The sequence below is a fragment of the Chinchilla lanigera genome, unplaced genomic scaffold (genome assembly GCF_000276665.1).
Source record: "Chinchilla lanigera isolate Chin_1 unplaced genomic scaffold, ChiLan1.0 scaffold00029, whole genome shotgun sequence".
In the NCBI taxonomy this organism is placed as follows: Eukaryota; Metazoa; Chordata; class Mammalia; order Rodentia; family Chinchillidae; genus Chinchilla; species Chinchilla lanigera.
The window spans coordinates 7784826-7800034 of NW_004955430.1; the positions used below are offsets into that span (position 1 = coordinate 7784826).

Sequence of the window (15209 nt, forward strand, 5' to 3'; positions counted from 1 at the left end):
TTGTTAGCTGCTCTTACTTGATCTGATTTCTCTGTTGTTCTTGCCGGTGGCCAAAAGCATAAAAAATGTGTCAGATGCTTTCCAAATCCACCCTCTCTGGGAGGAAAGAAGGGTCTAGGGGGCAGATTAAATACCAAGTTTGTGTGCTGGCAGCCAAGAGTGTACTTCCTTTTCTCTTGTTCCAGGGCAATATGCAGGTTCTGGTGACCTACGGTGGCGATACCATCCCTAAAAGCCCTTTCACTGTGGGTGTTGCTGCTCCACTGGATCTGAGCAAGATAAAGATCAATGGGCTGGAAAACAGTAAGTGTCCGATGGATGGGAGGTGGGTCAGTGACTAGTAAACATGCTGCTGTTAGAATTCCATCAAAAGATGGAATTTGCAGGGAAGCAAATCTGTCTTACAAGATTCTGCCGTTAGACAGACGTGGGTTTGAAGGAGGGCTGTGTTAGGAAACAGCTCTGTCACCTGTCTCCCATTTAGCCTCACCAAGGTTCAGTTTTTAATTTGTTGGGGGGTGTGCAGGGCAGGGTGGTAAAGAAATACTCATGGGAATATTGTGAAAATTAAATGAGCTAATCACTTAGAGGCTGGCACTTAGTCAGCCCTTAATAACTGCTGACAGTGCTGTGGGAAGTTTTCCTTAAAATGAAAAGCTGGGGCATGTTCTTTCCGATGAGCTTCTAACTGTGCCAACAATCCCGGCCATTTGAATCACACTTAGGTAGACAGGGATAGAAGTCAAGTCCCCGGCACTCAGAAACCGCAACCACAATGCACCCTCCCTCTCTGCTCTCTGCCTTTATCCCAGTGTTCCTTTAGCTTGTTAGGGATCTTACATACTCATTTCATTCAGTAGATTTTCAATTTTTTTTTTTTTTGACAGGGTCTCACTAGTTCAGGCTGGCCTTGAACTCATGGCAGTCCTCTTGCCTCAGCCTCCCAAGTGCTGGGATTCCAGGCATGCATCACCATGCCCAGTTCAAAATTTTTTTATTGTGGAGCATTTCTACTATACAAAAGTAAAAAGCGGTCTCATATGAATACAGATATATTTAACACTCACTTCAGATGTTCCACAATGCCCATGAAATTATTTTTATACAAGTAATATATGAATCCATTTTTCATTTAAAAATATTACCAAGTGAGTTAATTCCATGTTACCCATCACTTCTCCCCTTCCCTAGGACTGACCAAAGTTATTGTTTCACCCCCCCCCCACCCCGCACATACACACACTTCCTCTCTGCATCTACACATGCAGGTGTGCCAGTAGAAGACATTCTGCATTGTTAATCTTAAGTTATCCTGCTATACCCAGACATCATCAGCCTGCATTTGAAGTCAGCCATGCATCTTAAATCATTCACACCTAGGTCCTCCCCCTTGTTGGTGGTCCCAGGCTGGATGTACCTCAGTGATGCACATGGACCTGGTCACAGGGCCACCAATCCAGCTGGGCTAGTGCCTACCGGGCAGGTATCCGGTGCGCTTTGTCACGGTTCCTCCAGGGTCTCAGAGTGCCCTTGGTGTGAGCACTTTTACTGACCTGTGCCCCAAATCCACAACTTGTGAACAAGGTGGGCTCTCAACCTCCGAGTCTACAGAGTGAGAGCTCAGTGTGTTGGCTTTTGTGGCCAGGGCAGCCAGCTCGGAACATATGAATGGTCACTGCAGCTCTGTCAGATGTCCCCTTGCCACTGCTTCCCCAGTGCACTGAGAGATTTGACTTCTGAACAGGAAAAGCGGGATGCCGAATAGGGAAAGCGTCTTTCCCTTTGGGACATAGAGCTTTGAGACTCCCTGCTTGTGGTCCTGCAGTGTTCACTTTGGCAGCCTCAGACGCCCCAGAGTCAGGATTCCTGGGTTGTGTGCTTTTGTTTTGGTTGAAGTCCTTTCCTTGTTTTTCTCAAGTGTAACACCGGGTTTCCTGCAGCTTTGCTTTGCAGAGGCCTTTCAGAGGTCATCTGTGTCAATTCTCAGGACTTCTGTGCCCCTGCCTTTACCAGCACTGTGGCTTTGGCCTTCTTGCGGGGAGGGTTGGCTGCAGGATTGAATTTCCTGCCAAGAGTCAGTAGATGGAACATGTACCCATGTGGCTGTTGTGATATGAGGTGAACATCAGAAGTAAGTAAAGAGAACAGCATCAGATGGAACTTCCTGTCCAGAAAAACAGATTGTGGAGTTAGATAAATTTAGGTTTGAGTCCTACCATTGTAGCCTACTGGGTATGTCTCACCTTAGACAAGTTAACCTCCCCTGTTTTTCCCTCTGCTTTTGCTTATTAATAATAAACACTCCCTCCACGGTGGTGAAAAACCAAAGAGGCCGTAGTTGTGCTTGTGTATAAAATGAATTTAGTAAATGGCAGTTGTTACCAGTATTAATTACTATTTCTGTGCTGATTGTTATTAAGGCTAAAATGTTGATTATGCTTCATCTTGCCCTTGTCCTCTGTATCAGTTATTGCTTGCTGTAGAGGTTGAGATAAAGTTCCACGTGCAGAGAACTGATTCGTTGATTCTTGCTGACAAGGGACAGCTCCTCACCCTGGCTTGTTCCCTTTCTCAGGAGTCGAGGTGGGGAAGGATCAGGAGTTCTCCATTGACACCCGGGGAGCAGGAGGCCAGGGGAAGCTGGATGTGACAATCCTGAGCCCCTCTCGGAAGGTTGTGCCGTGCCTGGTAGCACCCGTGGTGGGCCGTGAGAGCAGCTCAGCCAAGTTCATCCCCCGGGAAGAGGGGCTGTACGCCGTAGACGTGACTTACGATGGACACCCTGTGCCTGGGAGCCCCTACACGGTGGAGGCCTCGCTGCCACCTGATCCCACCAAGGTGAGCTTTTGTTTTTGGCCCAGAGCTTGTCCCATTGTCATCAGATATGACCCCACACTCGCATAGTCCTGCCTGGCTAAGACCTTTGGGAAGTTACTTCGTGATGAGTGTTAGTTCTCCGTGGCTGACGGTGATTCTCCTGGCAGTGGGATGGGTCCCCTGGGCTGGCGGGATACACGCTGTTCCTCCTTTCACTGGCTGTGAGCTTTTGGTGAGGGCTTCCCTGTCCCTGAGTGCGTGCAGTAATGCTATTTGCTTCAAAGCCAGCTTATTAGGATGAGGTAACAGATGTAACCCTCATTATTATTTCTTCTGCTGCCCTTGCCTCCAAGGTATTTCCAGTGGTCTGAATGCCGTGAATATGCAACGTTGTCTCATTTGGGGACTTAGAGATGAATGTTTCACATCCTCCTCTTTTTTAAAAACAGCTTAATTTTTGACTACACAGAATTTATTGAACAAGGTACAGCAGCCAGAGCTGCAATTTCATGAGCTGAAATTCATGAAAGCCTTTCTGTGTTTCGACAAGCTGCTAGTCCCAGGGCTAGCCCTGCAGTTCCGAAGGGCCAGGAGTGGGGGGTGGAGAGCTGCCGTCTCCACCCACTCCTGCTCCTGTGCCAACGGCCATGCTTTCAACCTGTAGCTTTGAGTTGAGTGCTCCTGAGTTATTTGCCACTTGTAACGTCGAGTGCGTTGTGTGTGTGTCGCTCAGCGGGGTGTGGTGTGAGCGGCACGGGGCTCCAGGAAGAAGGGCCACTTAACTGAGGTGCGCCCCAGTGGAAGTTAGTGGTGGACCATAGGGCTGGCTGAGGAGGTGCACCCAGATGCGGGCAGAGTTTGACTTCTGTTTTTGGTTGAAATAGGTGAAGGCACACGGGCCTGGCCTGGAAGGTGGGCTCGTGGGCAAGCCCGCCGAGTTCACCATTGACACCAAAGGAGCCGGAACCGGAGGTTTGGGCCTAACTGTGGAGGGTCCCTGCGAGGCCAAAATCGAATGCTCTGACAATGGTGACGGCACCTGCTCTGTCTCTTATCTTCCCACCAAGCCTGGGGAGTACTTTGTGAACATTCTCTTTGAAGAAGTCCACATACCCGGATCCCCCTTCAAAGCTGACATTGAAATGCCATTTGACCCAACCAAGGTTGTGGCGTCGGGACCTGGCCTGGAGCACGGCAAAGTGGGCGAAGCTGGGTTCCTTAGTGTTGACTGTTCGGAAGCGGGTCCTGGGGCCCTGGGCCTGGAAGCCATCTCGGACTCTGGAGCGAAAGCCGAAGTCTGCATTCAGAACAACAAAGATGGCACCTACGCGGTGACCTACGTGCCACTGACGGCTGGCATGTACACGCTGACCATGAAGTACGGCGGCGAGCCTGTGCCGCACTTCCCCGCCCGGGTCAAGGTGGAGCCCTCTGTGGACACCAGCAGGGTCAAAGTCTTTGGGCCAGGAATAGAAGGAAAAGGTAGGTCTTGTTAACAAGGGGAGTGGGGCAGGCTGGGATTTAAGGGTCACCAGAGATTCACGGAGCAGGGGCTGGGCAGGGTGAATGAGGATGCTTACCTGCCTCAGGGAATCAGGACTCAGATTGAGGTAGGGGGTGGGCACCCTGTCTTTCCAGAGGCTGCTCAGCTGCCCAGCTCTGTTTCCTGTTTCTCCACTGGGAATGGTGCCCAGCATTGTCAGCAGATTTTCTAGTTTTTGTGGCAATGCCAGAAATCTTTATTTATTTATTTTGTATGGAAACAATCTATCTTATTGTTGACACTTCACTGAAAAAAAAGTTTAAAGTGTGGTGCTACAGAGCAGGACTGGCTTTATACTTTCACTTGTCCTGGGTCCCCACGGTTGTGTGCATAGTTGTGACTGCCCTAGAACAGGCTGTCAGGCACCACCCTACTAGAGAAGCCAGCACTGTACTAGAAGAGGTTGTGTTGTCACTTGGCCAAGGCTACCTTGGAATGGGGAGAGGGCCTTGTACTTCCGCTTCTGGGACAAAATACCTGATAGACACAACTTACAGGAGAAAAAGTTTATATTGGCTCTTGGTTCCAGTGGCCTCAGTCCATGGTTGGTTGATTGTAAGACAGAAATGGCATGGCCGAGGAAAGCTGTGTAGGTTGTGGCAGTCAGGAAGCAAAAAGAGCAGGAAAGAGAGTGAGAGAGAGAGGAAGGGGCCAGAGACAGGAATAAACCCTTGCAGGTCCTGCTGTGCTTCCTCCAGACAGGCCCCAACTCCGCATAGGTCATTCAGCTAGGAATTCACCGTGAACTCATCCATTGATGAGCTTAGTGAGCTTAGCACTCCATGACCCAGTCACCTTGCAGGAGCCCCACCTCTGAACACATAAGCCCTTTAAAGGACATTTTTGATCCAAACAATACCAAGATTACTGTTCCTGCTTTTGGAAGTCAGAGAAGCCAGTTGTTTGCTATCAGTGAAACTAGACTTCATGTGCTTCAGAACCTCAGGTTTGAAGTTTGCTCCTTGGCCCAAGGTATTGGTGATGTTTAACCTGTGTGGTTGCTCTGCAGATGTATTTCGGGAAGCCACCACTGATTTCATGGTTGATTCGAGACCCCTGACCCAGGTGGGGGGTGACCACATCAAGGCCCACATCGCCAACCCCTCGGGAGCGTCCACTGAGTGCTTCATCACGGACAATGCTGATGGGACCTACCAGGTGGAGTACACACCCTTTGAGAAAGGTGAGCCACCCTCTTCTTGGCTGTGACACTTGTTCAGAGCTGCGCTTGGCTATTTCCTCCCAGCGGCCTCTGCTGACTCATGACCTGTGTGCTGGGTCTGTCTCCATAGAGGTACAAGCAAAGTGACAGAGAAGTGTGACACCTCCTTTACAGCAGAGCACAAGGCCCATTGCTTGGCCTGCTGGCCTTGCGTAACAGGTGGAGGTTATGGAGTGAGGTTGTGGCATGTTGTTCATTTGTGCAATTTTTATTGTATATTAATTTCTTTTTTGGCTATTAGGAATTATAAAAATTTTTGATGAATAAAAAAATTACAGTCCACCTACCCCTGCTACCTGGATGATCCCTATAAGTATTCTGATACACTTTTGTTTTTTCCCCCCTGTATTGGAAACTGAACCTTTCACACTGAGCTACATCCTCAGCCCTTTTTTATTTTATTTTATTTTTTTTTGGTTTTTCTCTGGTACCGGGAACCGAACTCACGACCTTGCACTTGCCAGGCAGGCGCTTTTGCCGCTGAGCTAAATCCCCAGCCCCCTCAGCCCTTTTTTAACTTTCTATTTTGAGACAGGATCTTGTTAAGTTGCCAAGTTGTCCAGGCTGGACTCAAACTTGCTTCCCTCTTGCTTTGGCCTACCAGAGTGCTAGAAGAACAGGTGTTTTCAGTTTATTTGCAGGTGGATATCTTTTTTATTTCATGAGTTTCCCATTGTATATTGGTTAGTGGCTGGATGACATTTCCTCAGATCAGGACAGTGTGCTTCAAATGACCGACTTGAATATAAGCGTAGTCATGCTTGCTTGAGGTGGGCTGGGTGGGTTATGTGACTTCTGAGTGAACAGAAAATATTAAAAAGACAGTGTTTTTTAAAAATGGAATTGTACCAACATTATTGATTTTTTTTTTTTTTAATGTACTTTTTTCCAGTGACAAAGAACTGCACAGAGACTTGATGCTAGATAAAGCCCTGAACTAGCGTGTCATTGTCCACAAGTAGATGTTTCTGTTTGTTGTCATAGGTGTCCATGTGGTGGAGGTGACCTATGACGATGTGCCCATCCCCAACAGTCCCTTCAAAGTGGCTGTAACCGAAGGCTGCCAGCCGTCGCGGGTCCATGCCCAAGGTCCCGGATTGAGTGAGGCCTTCACCAACAAACCCAATCTCTTCACTGTGGTTACCAGGTAGGCAGGCCCTGGTTCAGTGGGTTGAATAACTCTAGGTAATTTAACTGCTTTTTAAAGGGGGTTTCCCCCCCTCTGGCTGTGCCCTGCGTTTGTGTCATGGTGCCCCTACTTTTGGTAAGAAATGTTTTTGTGATACTTAGATATTTTCTTCTTTAAAGTTACGTTACAGAGAACGACCAAATATGCCTACAGACTTAACATAAAGCACTTGATAATAGTCATAAAAGTGCTGAGCAAACTAAGACTAGTTCTTAGCTCCTTCAATTGAAAATGTAGAAATATAAGCCAACCTCATATATAAATGAAATGCTGTAAATACTCCCGTGACCTCAAAGGAGACTAGACGTGGCTCGGTAGTAGCGCGCTTACTTAGCACGCACAAGGCCCTGGGTTCGGTCCTGAAGGCGAGGCTGAGGGGGGACCACAGGGCACATAAGCTGCTTTATACTTGCAGTTTTTGCACAATTAAATAAGCAACACAAATACAGAACAAGCATTGGGAAAGGAGGGGTCAAGCCTGATTTATATTAGATTACTGAGATATTCCCCATGTGAAGGGTGGTGTTGTGTTGAGTCAGATTGGCTAAATGGGATAGTTTATCAAGGGGCTTTCTGTTTATTTATTTTTTGAGACAGGGACTCATGTATAATTCAGGGTGGCTTTGAACTCACTATGTAGCCCAGGCTGGCTTCAAACTGTTGATCTTCCTATATCAGCCTCCCTAGTGTTGGGATCACAAGCGTACGCCCCAACACTAAGCTTACCAAGAGATTTTAAATGAATTCTGACAATAGCTAGACTAGCATGGACTGTGCATATTTCACTTTTCCCCCAACCCTTTCCAGAGGCGCAGGAATTGGCGGGCTCGGCATAACTGTTGAGGGACCATCAGAGTCGAAGATAAACTGCAGAGACAACAAAAACGGCAGCTGCAGCGCCGAATACATTCCCTTTGCTCCAGGGGATTACGACGTTAATATCACATATGGAGGAGTCCACATCCCTGGTAAGCTATCTCCCAGACAGTCGAAAGGATACCTGATTTTGCATGAAAACAGGTTTGATTTTGCTTTTCCTTTAGTTATTTGTAACAACTGCAAAAGGAGAATTTTTCCTACATTTATATCCCCAAGAGTATCCCTACCTCCCAGTAGAATCAGTAAAGTGACAGAAAGCGTTGACTTAGACCTTTTGCTGGAAATGATTGTTCACATGTTGGAGGACCTTGTTCCTAATCAAAGGGAGGGCCAGTTCTTTACAAAGTTGAAAACTCCACCTTATTTTGTGCTTAGTTCATAATTACCTTACACATGTATCTTATTTTCTTCTTTCCATTGACAGAGAAATTCTTATTAACTAGAATTAGCAATTCTATTTAATGATGTTCTCTATATTTACATAAAATAAAGTTTCTCAGACCCTGTACTGTTTTCTTTTAGGTCTTTGGAGACAGGGTCTCACTCTGCAGCTGCAGTTCAGGCTGGTCTTGAACTCACTTTGTAGCCCATTGTGGCCTCTAACTTGCAATGATCCTCCTGCCTCAGCCTCCCGAGTGCTAGGATTGCAGGTGTGTGCCACCATGCCCTGGCAGCTCCTGTACTGTTGACATTTGGGGCAATATAATTCTTTGTTATGGAAGGCTGTCCTGTACATCGTGGAGTGTTGGTCAGCATCCCTGGTCTCTCCCTCAGATGCTTGTAGTAAACTCCTTCTATCCCTGTTTATTCATTTATTTATTTGGGTTTTTTTTTGAGACAACATCTTGCTATGTAGTTCAGGCTGGCCTTGAACTCACTGTCTAGCCCAGGCTTGTCTCAAACTTGCAGCAATCCTCCTGTCTCAGCCTCCCAAGTACTGGGATTACAGACATGTGCCACCATGCCCTGCTTGCTCTATTCCTGTTTATGACTACCAGAGATGTCTCTGGATCTTGCTGTATGTCTGTGGTCACACAGCCGCCCCTGATTGAAAATTATTGCTGTAAGAATTGGAACCATTAGGGGCTGGGGATTTAGCTCAGCGGCAAAGTGCCTGCTTGGCAAGTGCAAGGTTGTGAGTTCAGTTCTCAGTACCGGAGAAAAACCAAAATAACAAAAAACAAAAAAAGAATTGGAACCATTAAGAAATATGTGACTTAAGAGAAATCCTAACTGTAAATATAAAGAGCAAAATAAAGGCTAGATGATAAGAAACAGGGAGGTGCTCTTTGTGGAGATGAGAAGGGTATCTGAGAATGGTGGAGATTGGTGGGTGGGGGGAGAAAGGGGAAGTAAAAATGATTCAGATACCAGTTCCCCAAGATGAATGTACTGTGAATGTACACTAACGAAAACAAGGGAAATGTATGAGTTACGTAGCGAAGCATCTCCACTTTTGTTTCAGGGAGAGGCGTCACCATAGGTTCTAGTTCTGTTTGCTTAATAGAATGATCACACACACGTACGCACGCAGGCACGCAGCAAAGGGTAGGCTGGTCCTGGTCCAAGGATTCCTGGGCTATCTCAGTGGTAGTGAGAGAAGCCCTCCCACCTCGCCCCAGGCCCCAGGAGTGGGAAGGGCCTCACTGACTCAGGGAGCTCTCCCCTAATAAACCAGGGCAACGCTGACAGGAAGGGGCAGGCTGAGAAGCTCCCTGTTGGGTTTCGGGACCGACTCTCAGGAAACCGCAGCTGGAGTGTCTACTGACCACACAGCTCCTCCGATTCTCTTGTCTTTCCTCTGCCACATGCAAACACGCACGCATGGCCATGGTCACTGTCTGTCTCTCAAACTGATCACAAAGCATTGACCTTTAGCGCAGAGTAATTTACTCATAGTGAGACGGTTCTCATAAAACTTGTACGTGCGGCTCATTTGATACAGATTTTTAAAATTCCTACAATCACTAGTCTAGGAGATTTAACCCAAGGGCCGCAGTGACAAAGCTCCTGCCTCCAAGAAGCTTTCTGTCTAGCATTTCTGTAACTATATGCCTAGCATTTTATAACTAAAACTTGGGGGACCTGCTCTAAAGAAAAATGCGGCTGGTGACGGAATTGAGTCTGGTTTGGAGGTTTACTGTACCACCGTGCTGGGCGTGGGAGAGAGGTAAGTTCAAGACTGGGAGAAGGCTTTGGTCAAGATAGCGCCAACCACGTAGGCAGCAGCAGGGACAAGCGTCTCATAAAGAGAAGCTGTAACAGAGTTGTTTTCACTCTTGGGAACATGCTGGATGCCGTCAGCCTTGGAATTCCCCTGCAGATGGGGTGAGAGTTTGGGCCCTCGCTGGCCAACCTGTGAAACGCAAAGGGCTATTTTTGAGTACGGTAATAGATGCAGACCCAGTTGCCTTCTTGCCTCACAGGTAGATGGTGTCTCTTTGTTTCAGACCCTGTTGCCTTCCAGAACTGAATGCCAACTTCTCTTGGAAGTTCCCCCCAGTAGGTCAGGGTAATGCCACAGCTGTCGCAGGCAGAGATGTTTAACCAGCACAAAAGTGTTGGTTATTTATGGTCTTTGTGTCAGGCTAGTTAACTCAGTTCAGTGACCTTCTAACTTCTAATTTGTTGTCTTAGGGATTCTAGGTAGTTAGAAATGAGCCAGTTTTTCCTGGCCTTTTACATACCTCTCATGGGAGTATTTTAAGCTATGTCCTGCTTACCCATAATGGCTTATTGTTTTCTATGGTGGGACAGCTATAGTCTGGTGGTGGAAGGTGCCTAGGCCACTGGGTTAACTGGGATTGAGAACCTGCCAGGAAGAAAGGATGCCGTGACTGATGGGTGACACCTGCCTGGAGATAGTGCTGAGATAGTGCTTAGCGTCTGCCATCTTGGACCGGGGTTTATCTTAGCTTTGCATGTTGCTTTTTGGCTGTTCTCATGCAGAGTCCAGAGAATTTCCAGTAGAAGTCAGCACAGAGACCGGGCTCAGAAGTAGTCCATGGTCATCACCTGTTGACGTTGAAATCCTCAACTATCAGTCTGTACAATAAGTTCATTTTTGTTTCCCTGAACCCCAGTGTGATGGGCTGCGCTCATGGTGGCCTGCGTCTGCTGATGTTGTAGAAACAGCTGTTTTCAGAAAGCCTGGGTCTCGGTGCTTTGTGTGTGCAGTCCCTTGGTGGTGACCTGGCAGCCTAGGGCGTGGTGCTGGGAACGCTGGGGCTCCTGTTGCTGAGGTTATCCTCATCCTTGGGGAGTCCTCTTGGGGCTCCCGGCGCAGCCCTTGTTTCTGTGTTTAACACTTTTCTCACAAATCCTGATCTCCTTGCCTTCTCCATGTATTGTCAGCCTGTAAAATTGACACTCAAAAAACGAGAGGCCCTCTGGGTCGCCCATGAGGTCAGCTATGCTGTAAGACCACAGCCTACGCTCAGGGGAAAAGCAAGGTTTCAGCTGATGGCCTAGGAACCAGGATGGCCATGTGTGGGCAGGAGGTGCTGCCTGCATTGGAGGGAACCGAATCCAGGGGACCCTCAGGGATCATTTGTGGAAGAGGAGGTTGGAGATGGGCTGCAAAGCCTGCCCTGCCCTCTCTGTTCTCTCTAGTGTCTTCCCCCTCAGTGCAGCTTGCTCCTTCAGTTCCTGCCTTTGCCCTCACCTCCAGGCCTCTGGACGCGCTGCTCCCTCTGCTAGAAGCACCTTTCCATTTGCTTCCCCTGGGTGACAGCTGTTCCCTCCTGTGTCAGTGTAGGTGCTCCTGGGAAACCTTCTCTGGTCTCTTACAGACTGGGCTCACTGCCTCCTAAGTGCTGCACCCGTGCACTCCCTGCAAATGTTATGTAGGATATTAGAGCGGCATGCTTACGTCGTCTTCCTGCCCTGGGTCCTTTGAGGGCTGCTGGCCACTGTGGGTCCAGCACCTGGCACAACGTCTGTGCGTAGTAGGTAGCAACTGTTGAAAGTGATAAAGCATGCGGGTATTCACACGGTGAGATAGGAGCTGCCTGGAGCCTGTATAATCAAGGTCCCAGAGCAGCGGTACCATCTGGCTGTGCGCAAGACGGGTCTCCCATTGGTCCGTACTCAGAAGCCCATGACCTCTTTTCCAGGCAGCCCGTTCAGAGTTCCTGTGAAGGATGTCGTGGACCCCAGTAAGGTCAAAATTGCTGGCCCTGGCCTGGGCTCTGGCGTCCGAGCCCGCATCCTGCAGTCTTTTACAGTGGACAGTAGCAAGGCTGGCCTGGCTCCGTTGGAAGTGAGGGTGGTGGGCCCACGAGGTAAGTACACATCCTGCCTCTTCCCTGCCCACACTCACCATGCCAGCAGGACAACTATGACCTAGCACAGGCCCTTTGCTTTTGAGTAAGATTGTGAGCTGAAAATTAGATTTCTTAAATTATTTTATTACTCCATGAAATGTTAAAAGATCCTGCTTAAAAGTAGGCAGGCCTATAATTTCTCTAAAAAGCTGTCTTTTCTCCCCTTAATAACACAGTCCTAGATTCCTTTCAGTAATTTCAATTTTTTAAGTAGCTACTTGAAGCAAGAAGTATTTGGGTTGTCATATAATATTCATCTAACTTTTATGATGTCTTTCAACATTTGTGGGGTACCTGGGGGTGGTCTGGATGTGGGGCTTGGAGGGGGTGATTCTCCTGGAGATGCTGGAAGTGGAATAAAGGAGAATCTCTAGGAATGCCAGGGATATCCCAGCCCCCTGGAGCAAGAAGGTCTCTTAGAGAATAGGTTTTATTGGCAGCCTAGAATTGAGGATTGGTATGGCTGGCAGGTCATTTGGAGACAAATCCCTGAAGTGTGTTAAAATTTGCCTTTTTTGGTAAACAAACACATTTCCTCTTTGTGTGTCTAATTTCTCAAATAATCTGGATTTTTCTTCTGTGATGTGTTGTTGACTTCTAGAAGTGGTCAACAGGGACTTCCTCCTTTGAAGAGGAACCTCTTTAATGAGGTTCAGCAGGAGGTTAAGCCCTTTGAAGCTCAGGGCAGAAGTGGTTTGGGGGAAATGAGGTCATGGAGCTGGAATCTGATTCTGTGAAATTTCTGAACCTCAAGATTGTGTGTGTGGAGCGGGGAGGAGAAACATTACTTAGATCTGTCTTCCTCTATTATGGAGGACTTGCTAGTAACAGCCTTTTAATTTTAGCTGATGAGATGGATTCCTAGTCATGGCGCAGCCCTTTGAAAGCCATTTCAGAGTTCTTTAAAGGTGACCTGAAGGGTGACTTTATGGAGACAGGTTTGCACTTTCCCATTAGCTGCTGCTTTAAATTATATAACCTGAATGCTTCTTGCTGGCCCCACCTCTAAAATAAGCATGTACCTGCCTCATCTTTGCTTAATGAGCATGCCGTGCTTTGATTAATCTGCCCTGTCATTGACCCATCCTTGACCCTCATTTCAGAGCCGGGATCTGAAATCTGTCAACCCAGAGCATGCCTGACTCCGCTTTAAGGTAGTCTCTAGGTATCCCCTAAGAGCATCACATTGAGGAGTCCCTCGCTCTGTGACATTGGTCATTCTCACCTGCCTTGCGCCTTTGCCTGAGCGTACTGTCACCCTAGGGGTTTTTGCTGAAGGTGGCCACAGTTTTGACTGGCCATCTCATTGGTTAATGTTTGCTGTTCAGCGTTCTGAACTCTCTGATGCTTTCTTAGCTGTGGAGTAAAATTGCCACATCCCAAGCGAGCTTAACCAGCTTGTAAGGTGCATGTCTATAGCATGCACCTTCACCATACACACTCCAAAAGCAAGCATGGGCAGTCTCCCTAATTACACTCTAGGGCAGACTTAGTGTACTGTAGCCAACAGAGAGCTAAAGGTGTCTCTTGGGGTCATTTCTGCAACCATGCATTGGGGATCCTGTGATTTCTTAGGCCCATGATTATGGGCTACTTGCCTTTCTGTTACTCATCAGTGGAAACCAGTAGCTCTTGGGGATGGATAGGATCTTGTTTCAAACTCAGCCAAGGCTGGAATGAAGAAGAGGCCAGGGGGTCGCTCAGATCTATCATCTCTGTCCTCAGGCCTGGTGGAGCCAGTGAATGTAGTGGACAATGGGGACGGCACACACACAGTGACCTACACCCCATCTCAGGAGGGCCCTTACATGGTCTCAGTGAAATATGCCGACGAAGAGATCCCTCGGAGGTAAGTGCCTTGCATTTGAGGGATGGGCCCAGAGCAGCGTGGAGCCCACGTACCTGCAGGACCGGCAGGCATGGCTCTGCTCGGCCATTCCTCCATTCATCAGCGGATATTTCCCAGGACCTGGCTGTTCCACACATGCATTGTCAGGCACTCCGTTTGGTGTTTGTGGTTCTGGCTGTACTGTCCCATACTTTCATCCTTCCTTGGTTTAAAGGCAAGCTGAAATTAAGGAGCTAGGAGGTCTTTGGAGAAACAATATATTAATTTCCCCGAGGCTTCCTTTTTATGACCCTCCCAGTCATTTTCTGATTAAAACAAAGGTAATTCTCACTTCACCTGGCAATAGCATTCTCAAAAGGTACTGGCTTGCAGCCTCGTTCCCCACTTCATAAAAATCTTGCATGAACGCTTTACCTCTGAAACCCCTACAAGTTGTTTTTTTTTAAAATTATACTTTAAGTTGGAAGTTTTACCCATACCCCAATATATACATTTCACGTGGAGATTGACACATACCACTTTAGCTGTGTAAAAATACACGATTTTAAAATTACATTTGTAAATTGCTTTACTAGTAGATCAGGTACCATATAAAGCATACTTAAATACAGAATAAGAGAAACATAAAGAATGAGATGAGATAAAATATTAAAGCAAGTTCCAGGGTTCTTTCCGTTTTGGTGACCTCTGTCTTGGCCTAGCACAAGTGGCTTCAGTGCATTCAACTCTGCGTTTCTCAAGCTTGTTCCTCAGACTGTTTGTATCCCATGGAATGTATTCGGGGCCAGGCTGGCCTGTCATGTGATGGCTTCTCCTTCCTGCTTGAACTGCAGCTGGACGCATGGCACTTTGATCAAACTCACTGTCTCATCTGTAAAATCCTCCGTTCAGTCCCTGGACATACGGTCTTACTGACCAGAGTCTGTGTGTGTCTGTCAAGTCCCTTTAAGGTCAAGGTCCTTCCGACATACGATGCCAGCAAAGTGACTGCCAGTGGCCCTGGCCTGAGTTCCTATGGGGTGCCTGCCAGCCTGCCCGTGGACTTCGCTATTGACGCCAGAGATGCCGGGGAAGGCCCGCTTGCTGTCCAGATCACGGTAACTGTTATTTTCTGGAGCCAAACTGACTAGCAAAACCTAATTTCCTGGCCAGGGATAAGAACAAGGGTTTTAATAACCAATTTGTGACAAATATTAGATCATCAGAGAGTTAGTATCTATGAAAGGTCTGAGGGTAATAGCTCCAAGTACCATTTTGTAGTGAATGTCATGTGTTTGGCTTTTATAACTCTGCTGTGATTTTACTTTTAAGTGATTAAAATTTCCTCTTGGATTAGTTAGGACCTAGTTTGATTGTCTTGGTAAACCCTAAGTAAGGGTAGGTTA

The 15209-nt window shown here is 47.5% G+C and overlaps 1 protein-coding gene across 4 annotated transcripts in view; it reads left to right on the forward strand.

The window, feature by feature from the left end:
• The window catches only part of Flnb (filamin B, beta), a 151731-nt gene that overhangs the window by 104432 nt on the left and 32090 nt on the right, over positions 1-15209 (forward strand). For all 4 annotated transcript variants that reach the window (XM_005387431.1, XM_013515640.1, XM_005387432.1 and 1 more), the window contains exons 19-27: positions 186-303; positions 2576-2838; positions 3702-4299; positions 5370-5543; positions 6567-6729; positions 7579-7739; positions 11766-11933; positions 13701-13824; positions 14765-14921. In XM_005387431.1, the coding sequence (XP_005387488.1) occupies positions 186-303; positions 2576-2838; positions 3702-4299; positions 5370-5543; positions 6567-6729; positions 7579-7739; positions 11766-11933; positions 13701-13824; positions 14765-14921 (1926 nt within the window). The remainder of the gene's footprint in view (positions 1-185; positions 304-2575; positions 2839-3701; positions 4300-5369; positions 5544-6566; positions 6730-7578; positions 7740-11765; positions 11934-13700; positions 13825-14764; positions 14922-15209) is intronic.